The sequence below is a fragment of the Phocoena phocoena genome, chromosome 11 (genome assembly GCF_963924675.1).
Source record: "Phocoena phocoena chromosome 11, mPhoPho1.1, whole genome shotgun sequence".
NCBI lineage: Eukaryota > Metazoa > Chordata > Mammalia > Artiodactyla > Phocoenidae > Phocoena > Phocoena phocoena.
In genome coordinates, this window is record NC_089229.1 from 12,050,514 (window position 1) to 12,062,302 (window position 11,789).

General features: G+C 44.5%; 1 protein-coding gene and 1 non-coding gene across 12 annotated transcripts in view; both read left to right on the forward strand.

Moving 5' to 3' along the window:
• The window catches only part of RBFOX2 (RNA binding fox-1 homolog 2), a 258,605-nt gene extending 252,513 nt beyond the window's left edge, over positions 1-6,092 (forward strand). For 8 of the 11 annotated variants that reach the window (XM_065887096.1, XM_065887099.1, XM_065887102.1 and 5 more), the window contains 3 exons: positions 3,448-3,536; positions 3,996-4,068; positions 5,928-5,972. In XM_065887096.1, the coding sequence (XP_065743168.1) occupies positions 3,448-3,536; positions 3,996-4,068; positions 5,928-5,972 (207 nt within the window). Of the gene's footprint in view, positions 1-3,447; positions 3,537-3,995; positions 4,069-5,927 lie in introns of all 11 variants that reach the window. The other 3 variants (XM_065887097.1, XM_065887106.1, XM_065887108.1) reach the window with 3 other exon arrangements.
• Positions 4,647-4,753, forward strand: LOC136131671 (U6 spliceosomal RNA). The gene has a single exon (XR_010656401.1). It is a non-coding gene; the product is annotated as a U6 spliceosomal RNA (small nuclear RNA).
• Positions 6,093-11,789: the final 5,697 nt, after the last annotated feature.

Below are 11,789 nucleotides of genomic sequence, written 5' to 3' on the forward strand. Positions count from 1 at the left end.
TGTTCATTGGCTTACGTTATGGTGAGATGCTTTGTTGAATAAGCAGTTTAAAGCACCAGCAGAAATACTTTGGACTAAGAATACAGCTAAGAGGAGGAATCCATGACATGCAACTTAACTTTTCTAATTTTGGGGTAGTCATCAATGAATTAGCAAATCAGTTTATTGTGATATTACCTGCCCATCCTAAACACAGACCCCTCCCCTTTAAAGGGCCTCTCTGTAGCACCATTATCATAAAGTAATCAGAAGAGTAGATATGTGGAAATATTATCTGCTTTTCTAAAAAATTAATGTAGTTTTTCTTAAAATTCTGTTGATATTCTCCTTGAGCCTTTTGTTGTCAGTAAAATATTTGCATCCCTGTCCTGTGTTCCTGAATTTGAATAGCAGAGAACCTCATCAAATTCAAGCTCCAGAGTCAGAGTTCACTCATAACAGAAGGAAAGGACTGCAGATAGAGTATCTTCATTTCCTTCTGGCTTGGAGGGAGCCTTCTCTTCCACAGCCTGATCCATTTAAAATTGTCTTGATTAATAATAACATTACCCCCAAACCATTGAGGTTCCGATGGTTTCTTGCAGGTTGAGGAAGCTGAGGGGAAATGGCTATCAGTAACCTCATTCAGAATCTCCTTTTTTCCCCATGATTAGTCCAATACAGCTCAAATTTAGTGATTTAATACAATCCCCAGGATCTCTGACACACCGAGACTTAACTGAGAGTCTAGTTAGTACTTTTATAAGAATGCATACCTCTCTCCCATGGCATAGAACTTCAGTTTTTAAATGTTTTACTCAGAAAGATATAAATTAGGCTTTAATTGCTTTTATTACCTTGACTTTTTCAATTTCTAGAGATTATTTTAGATTTTGAAGGAATGCTAAAGAGAGAAACCTCATGGTGCTTGTTTACCACGTTATCCTCGTTTACAAAGAAGTTTTACTAAACATGGCCCCTCTGTAAACTTCACACTAGCAAACTTTAATTCTAAACTAGTGGAATCATCTCTAGTGATACCAAAAAATTGAGCCTTCAAGGCTCATATAAAGCTTAAAATTTCAACTATGATGATTAGTATGTTGTTTTGTTTAACAATCCTTTTACTGTTTCATTTTTTCTTTAGAAGTTTAAAAGGTAAAGAGACACTTGAGTTAGTTTATACATAAATGTATATGCTTATGTGTGTATGTACGGCAGTGTGTATGTTGCAGCCTGGATGTACGGCTTTGCCCCAATCAGTCTGGCCTGCCTGGTCCCATAGACCTGGCTAGAATTCAGAGGAAGCGTGTGGATCACAGATAGCCCCCGAGGGTACTTCCTGCCACGGCCCTATCCATTTACCATCTCCTTGCCAGTGTTTGGTAATACTAATCAGAGTTTTCTTATTTATAGGAATATCTATGGAAAGATTTATAATTGAGAAAACAATGTTTACTTTTCCAAGTCATTCACTTGAAGAACAAAGAAGGAATAGTACAAAACCACCGAAAGCCAACCAGAGACTTTTTTTTAAATGTATATTTGAAGCTGCTTCTGATGAATTTAAGGAGCATAAATTTAAAGAGCAGGAGTAAGCTTTCCCCCGTGGTGCAGTGTCCTCAGTTAGAGAAAGCATAAATTAGACAAGAAATAAGCAAAAAGCTGTAGAAACCTCTAAGGAGAGATCACAGGTATTTCCAGAATAAGATTTGGACAGAAATAAAAGCAGCAAGCTAGAAGCTTCCCTGTCAGATGGCTAAGAAGACCAAGGGTCCCACTAGAAAATGGTTGTTTTCAATCCTAAGAAATGATACAGAAGTAAATTTGAAATTCTTTTGTAGGTTTAGCAAAAACTGAACATTGAAGGAATAGAAAGCAGAAAGTACAGGCCAGAAAGCTTCAGATGTCCATGAGAAAAGGACACAGTAATCTACAGAAATGAAACATGCTGTGCTCGCTGCTGAGGTGCCGTCCAAATGGACATAGCTGTATTTACCTATATTTGATGGGGAAATGACAGCAATAAAAGTACACACCTGAATTAGGTTTAGGTAAAATAGATGAATCCTAGAAAGGTAAAGAAGAAGAAGGAAAGGTAGAGCTTGCCACTTTTTCAAATAGCCTGTCTCGTGTGGCATTTGTTGTTGTGATTATCTTTGAAAACCTTCATGAAATATTTCACCCTGACATTGAAAACCTTTTGAGTATTTGGTTCACCTAAACTGAGGTGAAATAGCATGACAGGGGAGTTGAAACTCTCTGGGACTGAGAGGATATTTGAACCCTTGGAAGAAAAGCTCCAGAACCTGCTGTGAGATTAGGATGTAAGAAGTCCCAAAACCTTTTAGGGAAGAAAAATAAATGCAGTTAAATGCTTGGGGAGGGGGGTGGGCCTCCTGATCTGTTTGAACCTAGTCCAAGGGTCCACAGCCCTTTGTAATCTGATTTGCCTGAGTCTGAAGTATAGATTGGACTTGGCAAACTTTTTCTGTAGGGGGCCAAGTGGTAAAGATTTTCGGCTTCATAGGCCATATGGTCTCTGTCACAACTACTTTCAAAAACAGGAGGCCAACTGCATTGGCCCACAGATGGAGGTTTGCCAACCCCTGATCTACACTGGTTCTTCCTTCTAAATATCACTTGATTATCTTAGCCTCTTGGCAAACGCACTAGGCCACATGGAGCATAGCACTGTATGGGACCTTTCTTTATATACCGTAGCCTCTTAGCAGTAGATCAATCCAAGTACGCATCAGAGAATCTGAAGTTAACACATATAAATTTAATGGTTTAATCTATAATTTACATTTCCTGTCAGGTAAAGTTCTCCCAACTTCCTGTAAGTATTTTCCCTGTTGAAAGTTCCAACGAAGACAGACCCAAAATCATATCTTCATTTTGGGGAGGGGGGTGGGCAGCGGGGGGATAAATTAGGAGTTTGGAATTACAATAGACACACTATTATATATAAAAATAGATAACAAGGTTCTAGTGTAGAGCACAGGGAACTATACTCAATATCTTGTAATAATCTATAATGGAAAAGAATCTAAAAAAAAAAAAAAGAATCTAAAAAAGAATAAATAAATATATATGTGTGTGTGTAACTGAATCACTTTGCTGAACAGCTGAAACTAACACAACATTGGAAATCAACTATATTTCAATAAAAAAATGTTTTAAGTCATATCTTCATTTCTTAAATTTGAGAAGAGGTTCTCCAGTGTAGTTTATTTTTGTTACTATTACAAATTGCAAAGCAATTGCCTTGGGTGGAGCTGAATTGTACACTGAGGAGTAACATGCAGACTGATGCAGTTTGAAACATTCTCTCCCCACGGATGTGTCTGTGTTCGTGTCTGTGTCTGTGTCTGCGTCTGCGTCCATCTGCGTGTGGGCGGGTGTGTGCTCGCCTGCCCCCCGGGGGAGAGGCACGTGTAAAGTCAGTTCTCCTCTCTCCTGTAGGGTGGATACGCAGCCTACAGATACGCACAGCCTGCTACTGCAACCGCTGCCACCGCCGCCGCCGCCGCCGCCGCCGCTTATAGCGACGGGTAGGTGCCGAGACGGGGGCGGGGAGCGCCAGGCCGCCCCGCGTCACCCCCTTTCCTTCCCCACGCTGTTTCCAAAAGGGCACTTAGCCCCCGGGACTGCCTGCTGAGCTGGGTTTTCCACAGGCCTTCGGCCTGGACTCTATCCTGCCAAAAACCCAACGGCGCACAGGCTCACACTCCTCCCCTCCCTCCCGCTTGTTCCTGTGTGTTTCTGGCTTTGACCCCAATTTCCCTCTTCCTCATCTCCAGTGCCCTTCTTTTCCATTTTATAGAAGTAATTCAGAAATTTTCAGTTGCTGCCTTTAGGAGTAGGACGGAGAGATTTTTTCCATTCTGCCAGTTTTCTAATAACATTCCAAGACCAAGTTACAAGTCCTTAGCACAGTAAAACCCCTTAATTTTTTTTTTTTTTTAATCACTGTCTTTCCTTTATCTCCCTGATTGGATTTCTTTTTCCAGTTATGGCAGGGTGTACACGGCCGACCCCTACCATGCCCTCGCCCCTGCCGCTAGCTATGGAGTTGGCGCTGTGGTAAGTAGATGTGCCTTTTATTTTTTCAAACGTTTTACTTCTTCTGACTTTTACCTACAGACTACAGAAGATCTAGGGAGGTGATAATTCAGCCCTTCTTCCATTGCCAAAGTATTAAAACCAATAGGACTGTCTGGAAATTTCATATCACATCTGTGTGTGTGCCGGTGTGAGCCGCCTGGCCTGGTTAAGGACAGCAGAAAGGAATGAGCAGTGACAGTCTGCCCTGAGTAACGACATTGTTCGGGAGGAAGGAAGGAAACAGGTTGCTGTTTTATAATGGCTCAGATGTTGGACGCACACCTGTGGCAGGGTTTTACCGATAGTTGTTCGCAAAGACTTGGGGCACAAGACTCTCCAGTTTTCACAGTAAACTTTTCAAAGAACTTAACCTGTCTGCTCCAAATGCAGATGCCAAAGGATGTCCCTGCTGTTCCTAAGCCTTCCGGCAGGTGGTACTAAAAATCACCAAGCAAATGCCTTACAAAGATATTTTATTACTAACATTTGCGGCAAAATATGGTAATTTCTTAGAAGTATACAAAAAGTCCACAGAGCTCATCTAGAATAATCCCCCTGTGCTCGCTTCGGCAGCACATATACTAAAATTGGAATGATACAGAGAAGATTAGCATGGCCCCTGTGCAAGGATGACATGCAAATTCGTGAAGCGTTCCATATTTTTAAAATAAAAAAAAAAAAATAGAATAATCCCCCTGACCAAACTCGAATCCCCCCTGCAGTATTTTTGTGTTGGCCTGGACACCTCCGGGGCCAATGACGGGACCCACTGGATTCAGCAAAGACTGGCCAGTCCACAGTGATACCTCCTTGTGCCAGACGTTCTGTACCATCCACGGTGTCACTGGCCAACGGCCCGGAAACACAGATGACCGTGTCTGAGAGGGAGGCAGAACGATGGTCACAGTTAAGACATAAAGGATGTGAGAGAGCCTGCCACTTCCCACACTGAATCTCTACTGATGAAGATCTGTGGAAGGAAGTAGTAGGGTCCTGCGGGGGTTTGGGGGGCGGTGTTTAGAACTGAAGTAGAGACGTATGATATAAGGAAGTGATGGGAATTCCTGAGGTTTTATTTAGTGCCCAAGTGATACAAGTCCTGTACTAAAAGAATGACCCAAGGAGCGATATGTTCCTAGGGAACTTTTGATTGAAAAAGATAATTCATTAGATTATGATTAAAGAAAGGAAAGAAGCCCACTTAAAACCCCAGTTTTACATACTATATATATATATATATATAGATAGATAGATAGATAGAGATATAGATACATATATAAAAGATATGTCAAGAAACAACCTGGTTGGTATTTTTTATAAATTACAGAGGAAATAGACTTTATTTGTTGAAAGATTAACTCAGGTTTAAATCCAGCACCATCTCAAACACGCGATGTGACAGAGATAGCGGTCAGAAGTAACGTGTTCTCCATTGTCAGGTAATGGGTAAGAAGGTAAGACCAGCAGTCTGCTTTAGGTCACGCTTGTAATGAGGTCGTCAAGGTAGACAAGACCCATGCTTTTAAAAAATCAGACTATTTACAGACTTGGTTTTAAACTTCATTGAAGTGCTCTTCTGTGCTAACTCACGTAAATAATGAGCCATTAGCATACTCTCCCCTTGAGAACATCAGGTCAGCAGTAAATGTTAGGGCTGTGGTCTGAGCACCTTAGAGGCAGAAGTTGGTTTCCTGACCTCATGCACTAGACAACATCTAACCAGTTGATTTGAAGCTTCTAAGGAAGCTGTTTTTCCAAATCCCTCCTCAGGACATGTCTTCTTTTGTAATGTTTCTCTCATCAACCTTTTAATATTTTTGTGTCTTTAATTACTACAGGCGAGTTTATACCGAGGTGGCTACAGCCGATTTGCCCCTTACTGAAGTGACGTGAGACCCCTGCAAGTGGGACAGCCCCCCAGTTCATGAGGCCTGGCTATTGCAATATTTACTAGTAGAGGAACTCTATAGCAAGATGAAGAGGAAAAACAAACAAACAAAAAACACAAAAAAAGAGAGAATACTTTTTTATACCTCACTATGTTCTTTGAATATGTATTTTTCCTTTAAATTTCTGCCTTTAATTCTTTTGTTCCAAAGATTGTGCATTTTTTTCTTTTTTTCTTTTTTTTTAACTGTGGTTAAAAAAAAAAAAAATAACGCATTTCCATGTCTGTATGTCCGTGCTTAGCTTATTCTGTCAATCACGGAAGAGGCAGTCAATGAGGAAGGAGAGACATTAGGAGCTGATAAAAGCGTCTGATCAGAAATCAGCAGACAGAATTACCAAAGTGTACCTGGTGCTGAGTGGCTGTGGGACAAGCAGAAGTGGAAGAGATCTCTCTGCAACAGGATATCCTTCTAGTCTTCTGAGTTTCTGGTCTTTGGCAGGCAATTCTGATTGGCTGTGGCTGGAATCCACATGCTAATAGACTATAGGAATGTGTGCTGGCAAAGCAGGAGAATCACTAAGACACTTTCCTCTCCTCTTCCCTCCTGTCTCCTCATTCTCTTTACAATCATCTTACACGCAAGGCCTGAGACAGTTGGCATCGTTTTTGGAATTATAGTATTAATATTTCCAGACATGCGCTCAGACTGTGGATAATAAACACCTCATTAGGAACCCAGTCTCGGAATGAACTCTGGAGTATGAAAAAGATCACTCTTTTCTTTGCTGTAAACCCTAGCATTCCTGCTGGGCTGCTTTTCCTTTCACTGAACCACAGCTTAGCTCATCTCTCCTTTTATTAACACCCTGCTCCCGTGTCCTCGAGATTCAGGAGTTTAGGACCCAGGGACAGAAGACTAAATAGCCAGTGGCCAGATGTCCCCGAGGTGTCCTGAGGGCCTGAGGGCTCCAAGAACAGATTGGCACGCGCCAGTGAAGAGGGCGAGGGCAAGAAAAGGGGTGTCAGATGATGTCAGGTTAAGGCGCCCTGATATTCCCGATCTTTCTCTTGCATCAAAAAGTCAGTACAAAGTAGAAAACATATAATAAAGGCTCTGGTGGCAAAAGATAAAGCACCGAGCCCTAGATCAGCCGTCCCTGGAGGTCTCTGTGAGCAGGGCATGTGAGGGCAGGCGAAGGCACTTCGTTCAAGCTCCAAAGCCATAGGACTTTTCATCTTCCAGAGCCTTTACGAGTCACTTCTGTCCACAGTCTGGAGCCCTCGTGGCCATTCCACCCAGCTTCTCACTGTCCTCCAAAGACACCCAGCTGAGCACCTGGACCACTTGGTACTCATGAACACTACAGGACATGAAACAAGCCCCTGAGGCTGCTCCCCTCCCGTACAGGAATGAGGGTCTGAAATGGCCAGGATCTCATATGTTGCCAGGAAGAGTCATGTGGTGGCCACCACAGTGAGTCACTGCTGTCACCACCTGGCTTTGACTTATCTGTCATCAGACAGGGGAGAAAGTGCTTCTCTTCTAGCTCTTAGCTGTTAAAGGCAGGGGTCCTGCAGCGTTTCCAAAATGAAGCCATTAGAAAATAGAAAAGCACGGTCCATTTGGCTCCCTGGTCTATTCACATTGGTACTAGGGTGACCTTTCACCCGAGGGATAGCTGCTAAAGGGAGTAAGTAATTCAGAGACATGGAGCTTCTGGTTGGTTATGGGTTTGTTTTGGTTTGTTTGGTTTTTTTTTACTCCTGCCTCCACCCGTGTTGTTGACTGATACTGATTCATGTCCCTGAATTAAAATGACTGACATATGACAGCATCAAACATTCTTTGTAAGGAGAGGGATCTGTGGGGGGGGGGGGGCTGGCCTGTCATGTATAATACATATCTTCTCCCCCTTAAGAATCCTCTCTCTCCTAATAACTGGGAGGGAGGCTTCCCTGAAACTAGGGGAGACATCAAGGAAGCTAGAGGCCTCGATGCAATTCTTACTGATTCTGGGGAGGAATGCACAGAATAGGGGACACCAGACTGCCCAGTCCGTTGGCCATTATTAAGGGTTCCCCTCCCCAAGCCAAAGTGTGGTTTGTTGCTGTTGAGACAATTTTTGTTGTGTGTGTATAAATATTTTAGTTTGGGGTGTGGGAATGGGATGTGGGGCTTTCACAGGTGTAGGGAATGGGGGCAGGGAGGATTTTTTTCTTTCTTTTGCTTTTGTTTTGAGGGAGAGCTTTTACTGAGTGAAGAAACTGAGAGAAATTTTGTGTCCTGTTCAAATACGGACCATTCTCAGAAATGGCAAGCCACTGCTCAGTGGAGGCAAGGCCAAATTCTAAATGGTTGTATCCATAGCAGGGGAGGAAAACAGGGCAATGAGTTCAAGAATTTTCTATTCTTTTTTCCCAGAAAGAGGGAAAGATGATGGGAAAGGCAGAGAAGGCAGCTTCCACAGCCCTCTTAAAAGAGGCAGAAGCCTGAGCTTTTGTGCATTTCAGTTCAGCTGGTTCTGGCTGAGGACTCCATAGGCAAGCTCTGTGTTTTCCAGCGGGCCTCTGCTGCATTTCCAGGGATGGTTTTAATACTGCTTCCTTCAGCTCCTTTTACTAAGACTAAATAGAGTTCTGCTTGTTATTAAAGGGCCTTTGGTTTTCAGTGTCATCACTGAGAATCGGGGCTCTCGAAGCATCAACCTCCCCATCAGCTTTTGGACTTTGAGATTGCATACAGGCAACTTCATCAGAGGCAGGTTCCTCGAAGCATCAGTGCTTGTTTATTCCTGACTCTAGTTCCCACTGGACTAAGAAACTGAGTCAGAAGAGAGTATGGCATCTTGTAAGTTTGTTAGAGGATGCTGGTGAATAATTCCAGAAAACGTATCCATGCTGAATCAATTTCGACAGCTTTACTGTGGGTCACGATGTGGACTTCTATACTAAGCATCTTACTCTTAGAAGCTGGGCTCCTTTCAGGAGCCCCCTAGTGACCACCTTTATCTGAATATCCCTCTTTCAGCCCAGAGAGCTGTCCTTAGAGCTTTTCCAGAATTCCTTATATTACATAGTTCAGCTCCCACTGACCGAGATCAGCTGTTGTGATCCGTCACTTTTAAGGCTCTCAGTTTTTACAAAGCCCACTGTCACCATCCTCCTTCAGCAGCCACAGTTGGAACTGAGCCAATATTATTCTTCCTTGAAAAAGAAGGGGACTGGAGCTCAGCTCTTAGTTTAAGGGGAGCTAGTGGAGCTCTATTCAGTAGAAATCAATGATAGCAGCTTTCTCTCAAAAGTGTGACTCCTCAGGGGCTGAACTGCTCTTAATTTAGGTTCTACTTTCCTAGAGCTCTAGCAGATAAGTCGGTGAATCACTACCACCCTGTAACTAGTCACATAGCTTCCAGGTAGGAAGGAGGTGTAAACTCGGGATGGAAGCAACCCCAGGGATCTGCAGGAAGGGCTGGATGGCCTCCCTTCCTTCTGGCGGGAGGATGAGGCCAAGGGCGGGAAGCAAGGGACAGCCCAGAGGGCACTGTAAGGGAGGGGGGGGGTCATTGGGACCGCCCCCTTTCACCAAGCCCAGCCGCTTCTCGGCTGCTTGCAACCCCCTAGCACAGAAACAGCTGCAGAATCGCAGACTTGTTTCCCCCAGAAAATAGGAGGAAAGGGACTTTGGGGGGTGGGGAAGGGGTAGTGGTGTTTTAAAAGCATAAGTTACCTGTTTGCACTGTTTTAAGATAGGAAAAAAATAGTGGGCAAGGTGAACATCCAACGTAAATTTGTGTTTTTATTTTGTCATGCTCTTGAAAATGTTTGACCGTTTGTAGTATCCACCAGTGAAACCTGATTCTCTGTTGCATAAAACACGATTTTTTTGGAAATGTTACTGTCCAAAAGCCTCTTCCCTCCCTTTCCCCTTTGCTGTGTTCTTCCTTCATCCTCGCTTGACTGATTAACCAGGCAGTAGCCATCCAGGAGCTAGAGCGTGAAGCAGGGCCCTTCCCAAGTAGACTCTGGGTGTCCTAAGCCAGCATGTGCCCTCTGGTTTAGCGAGTGCCGTTGAGTCCCTGGCCCCCATCTTTAAAATAAGGCTTACAGACCAGGCTGCAGCAGGTTCTCAAATTCCCGAATCGGATGCACTAGGAAGGAGGGCGGAGGGGAGTCCTCGAATATGGCGGGTGGCCGCAGTAGCTGAGTTCTCCACGTTCCCGGAACTGTAGCCAGTTACAGATTACTCAGGAAAACGGTCGATCACTTCAGCCATGGTAGTGCTGGTTGGCAGGGCTTGGTAACGGAGAGAACTGCTCATCGGCCACAACTCAAACCTTGCCTTTAAGGGGATTGCCAGCCGGGGCCCCTCCGCCTGGGAGTGACACACGCACCCGCCAGTGTGGCGAGGGCTCAGCTCACACCAGCCAGCAAAAAGGGAACAGCGATGCTCTTCTCTCCCCCCTACCACCCGCCCGTTACCAACGCCAGATTCCCAGGGGGTGCATATGTTTTTGAATTTTTTAAAAATGTTTTTTGGTTTGGTTTTTCCAGGGACTGATGAGTGCTTTAAGCAACGTCGATACCCCACCCAGAACCCCAGCTTTGTCCTTTTCTTGTATTTTTCTGTTCACAGTATTGTGTGTGTGTGTGTGCTTGTCTTGGCAGCTCATTTTGGCTGTATTATATATCGAGTGATGAATTGATCCTCCTTTTTTTTTTCCCCCTAAGGGATATGAATTTTTTTTTTTCTTGTGTTATAATTCTGCTTGTGAATAGCTGGAGCAAACCTGGGGCTGACACACGTAAGCTAGGGCTGCACAGTGCTGAGAGAGCCAGGCAGGGTGGCTTGTCCCCGACAGGCTGACCCACCTGAGTCTCAGCTTTCCAGTCCAAATCTCTGCAAGGCTAAAAATGCCACCGAACCCCCCCCCTCTTGTCCCCGCTCCCCGTGGCAGGGACGAAACCATCCCTACATGCAACGTGCAGTTTCTCCGGCCCCCTCCCGTTGCCATGGCAAAACAGGTACCTATGGGGCATGGGGGCATCACATGGGATGCTTGTATAATCGACCACCTCGCCTTTTCTCCCCACTCCCCACTCCCCCACCCCTAAATCTTTTCCTAGGACACCCGAGCTGCTTGCCCAGGGTCCTGTTTCCCTACAAACTCCAGAGAAGCACCCAGGGCTTTGTGACAGTCTCTAATTCCCTCCCCTTCTTGTTAAGAATCATATTGTATAGTAGCTTTCAGACCATACAGTATTCATTGGGTTACTCCTATTATTATCAAGTAGCTGGAATTGTGAAGGTCGGAGTAGTTAGATCTTTAGCTTTTATTCCTTATTTTTTTGTATTACTATCCATGTGTATAAATTATTGATCATGTTGCTGGCTTTTATAAACTCTAAGCGAAGGAGGAGCACTGCCTCTGCCTTTGCAAATGGTAATGAAGCACTGTTTTTAAATAAAAGGAGAAACACCATTCTTCGCCCTGGCCTGCGTGTGTTGATCCTCAGCGACCTCTGTTGCCTCCTCCATGCTCCAAAGATAGAACTTGCATTTGCCTTTTGTAAGATGGAAAAAAGAAGGCGGCAAACACGACGCTCCCTGAATGAGATGAGGGGAGAGGGAAACACAGGTCGAGGCTGGTGCCATGGGACCTGCCCTCCGGCTCCTCCAGTCTTGGCAGGAGCTGTCTTCCTGCTTCTGCCTCTGAAATCTTCCGCTTCACTTCTTCCCTTTTCCATCCTCTCCTGGTGTCCTCGCTGCCGCCCTCACCTGCCTCAGAAACTGCTCTCCAGGGGGCGCTTC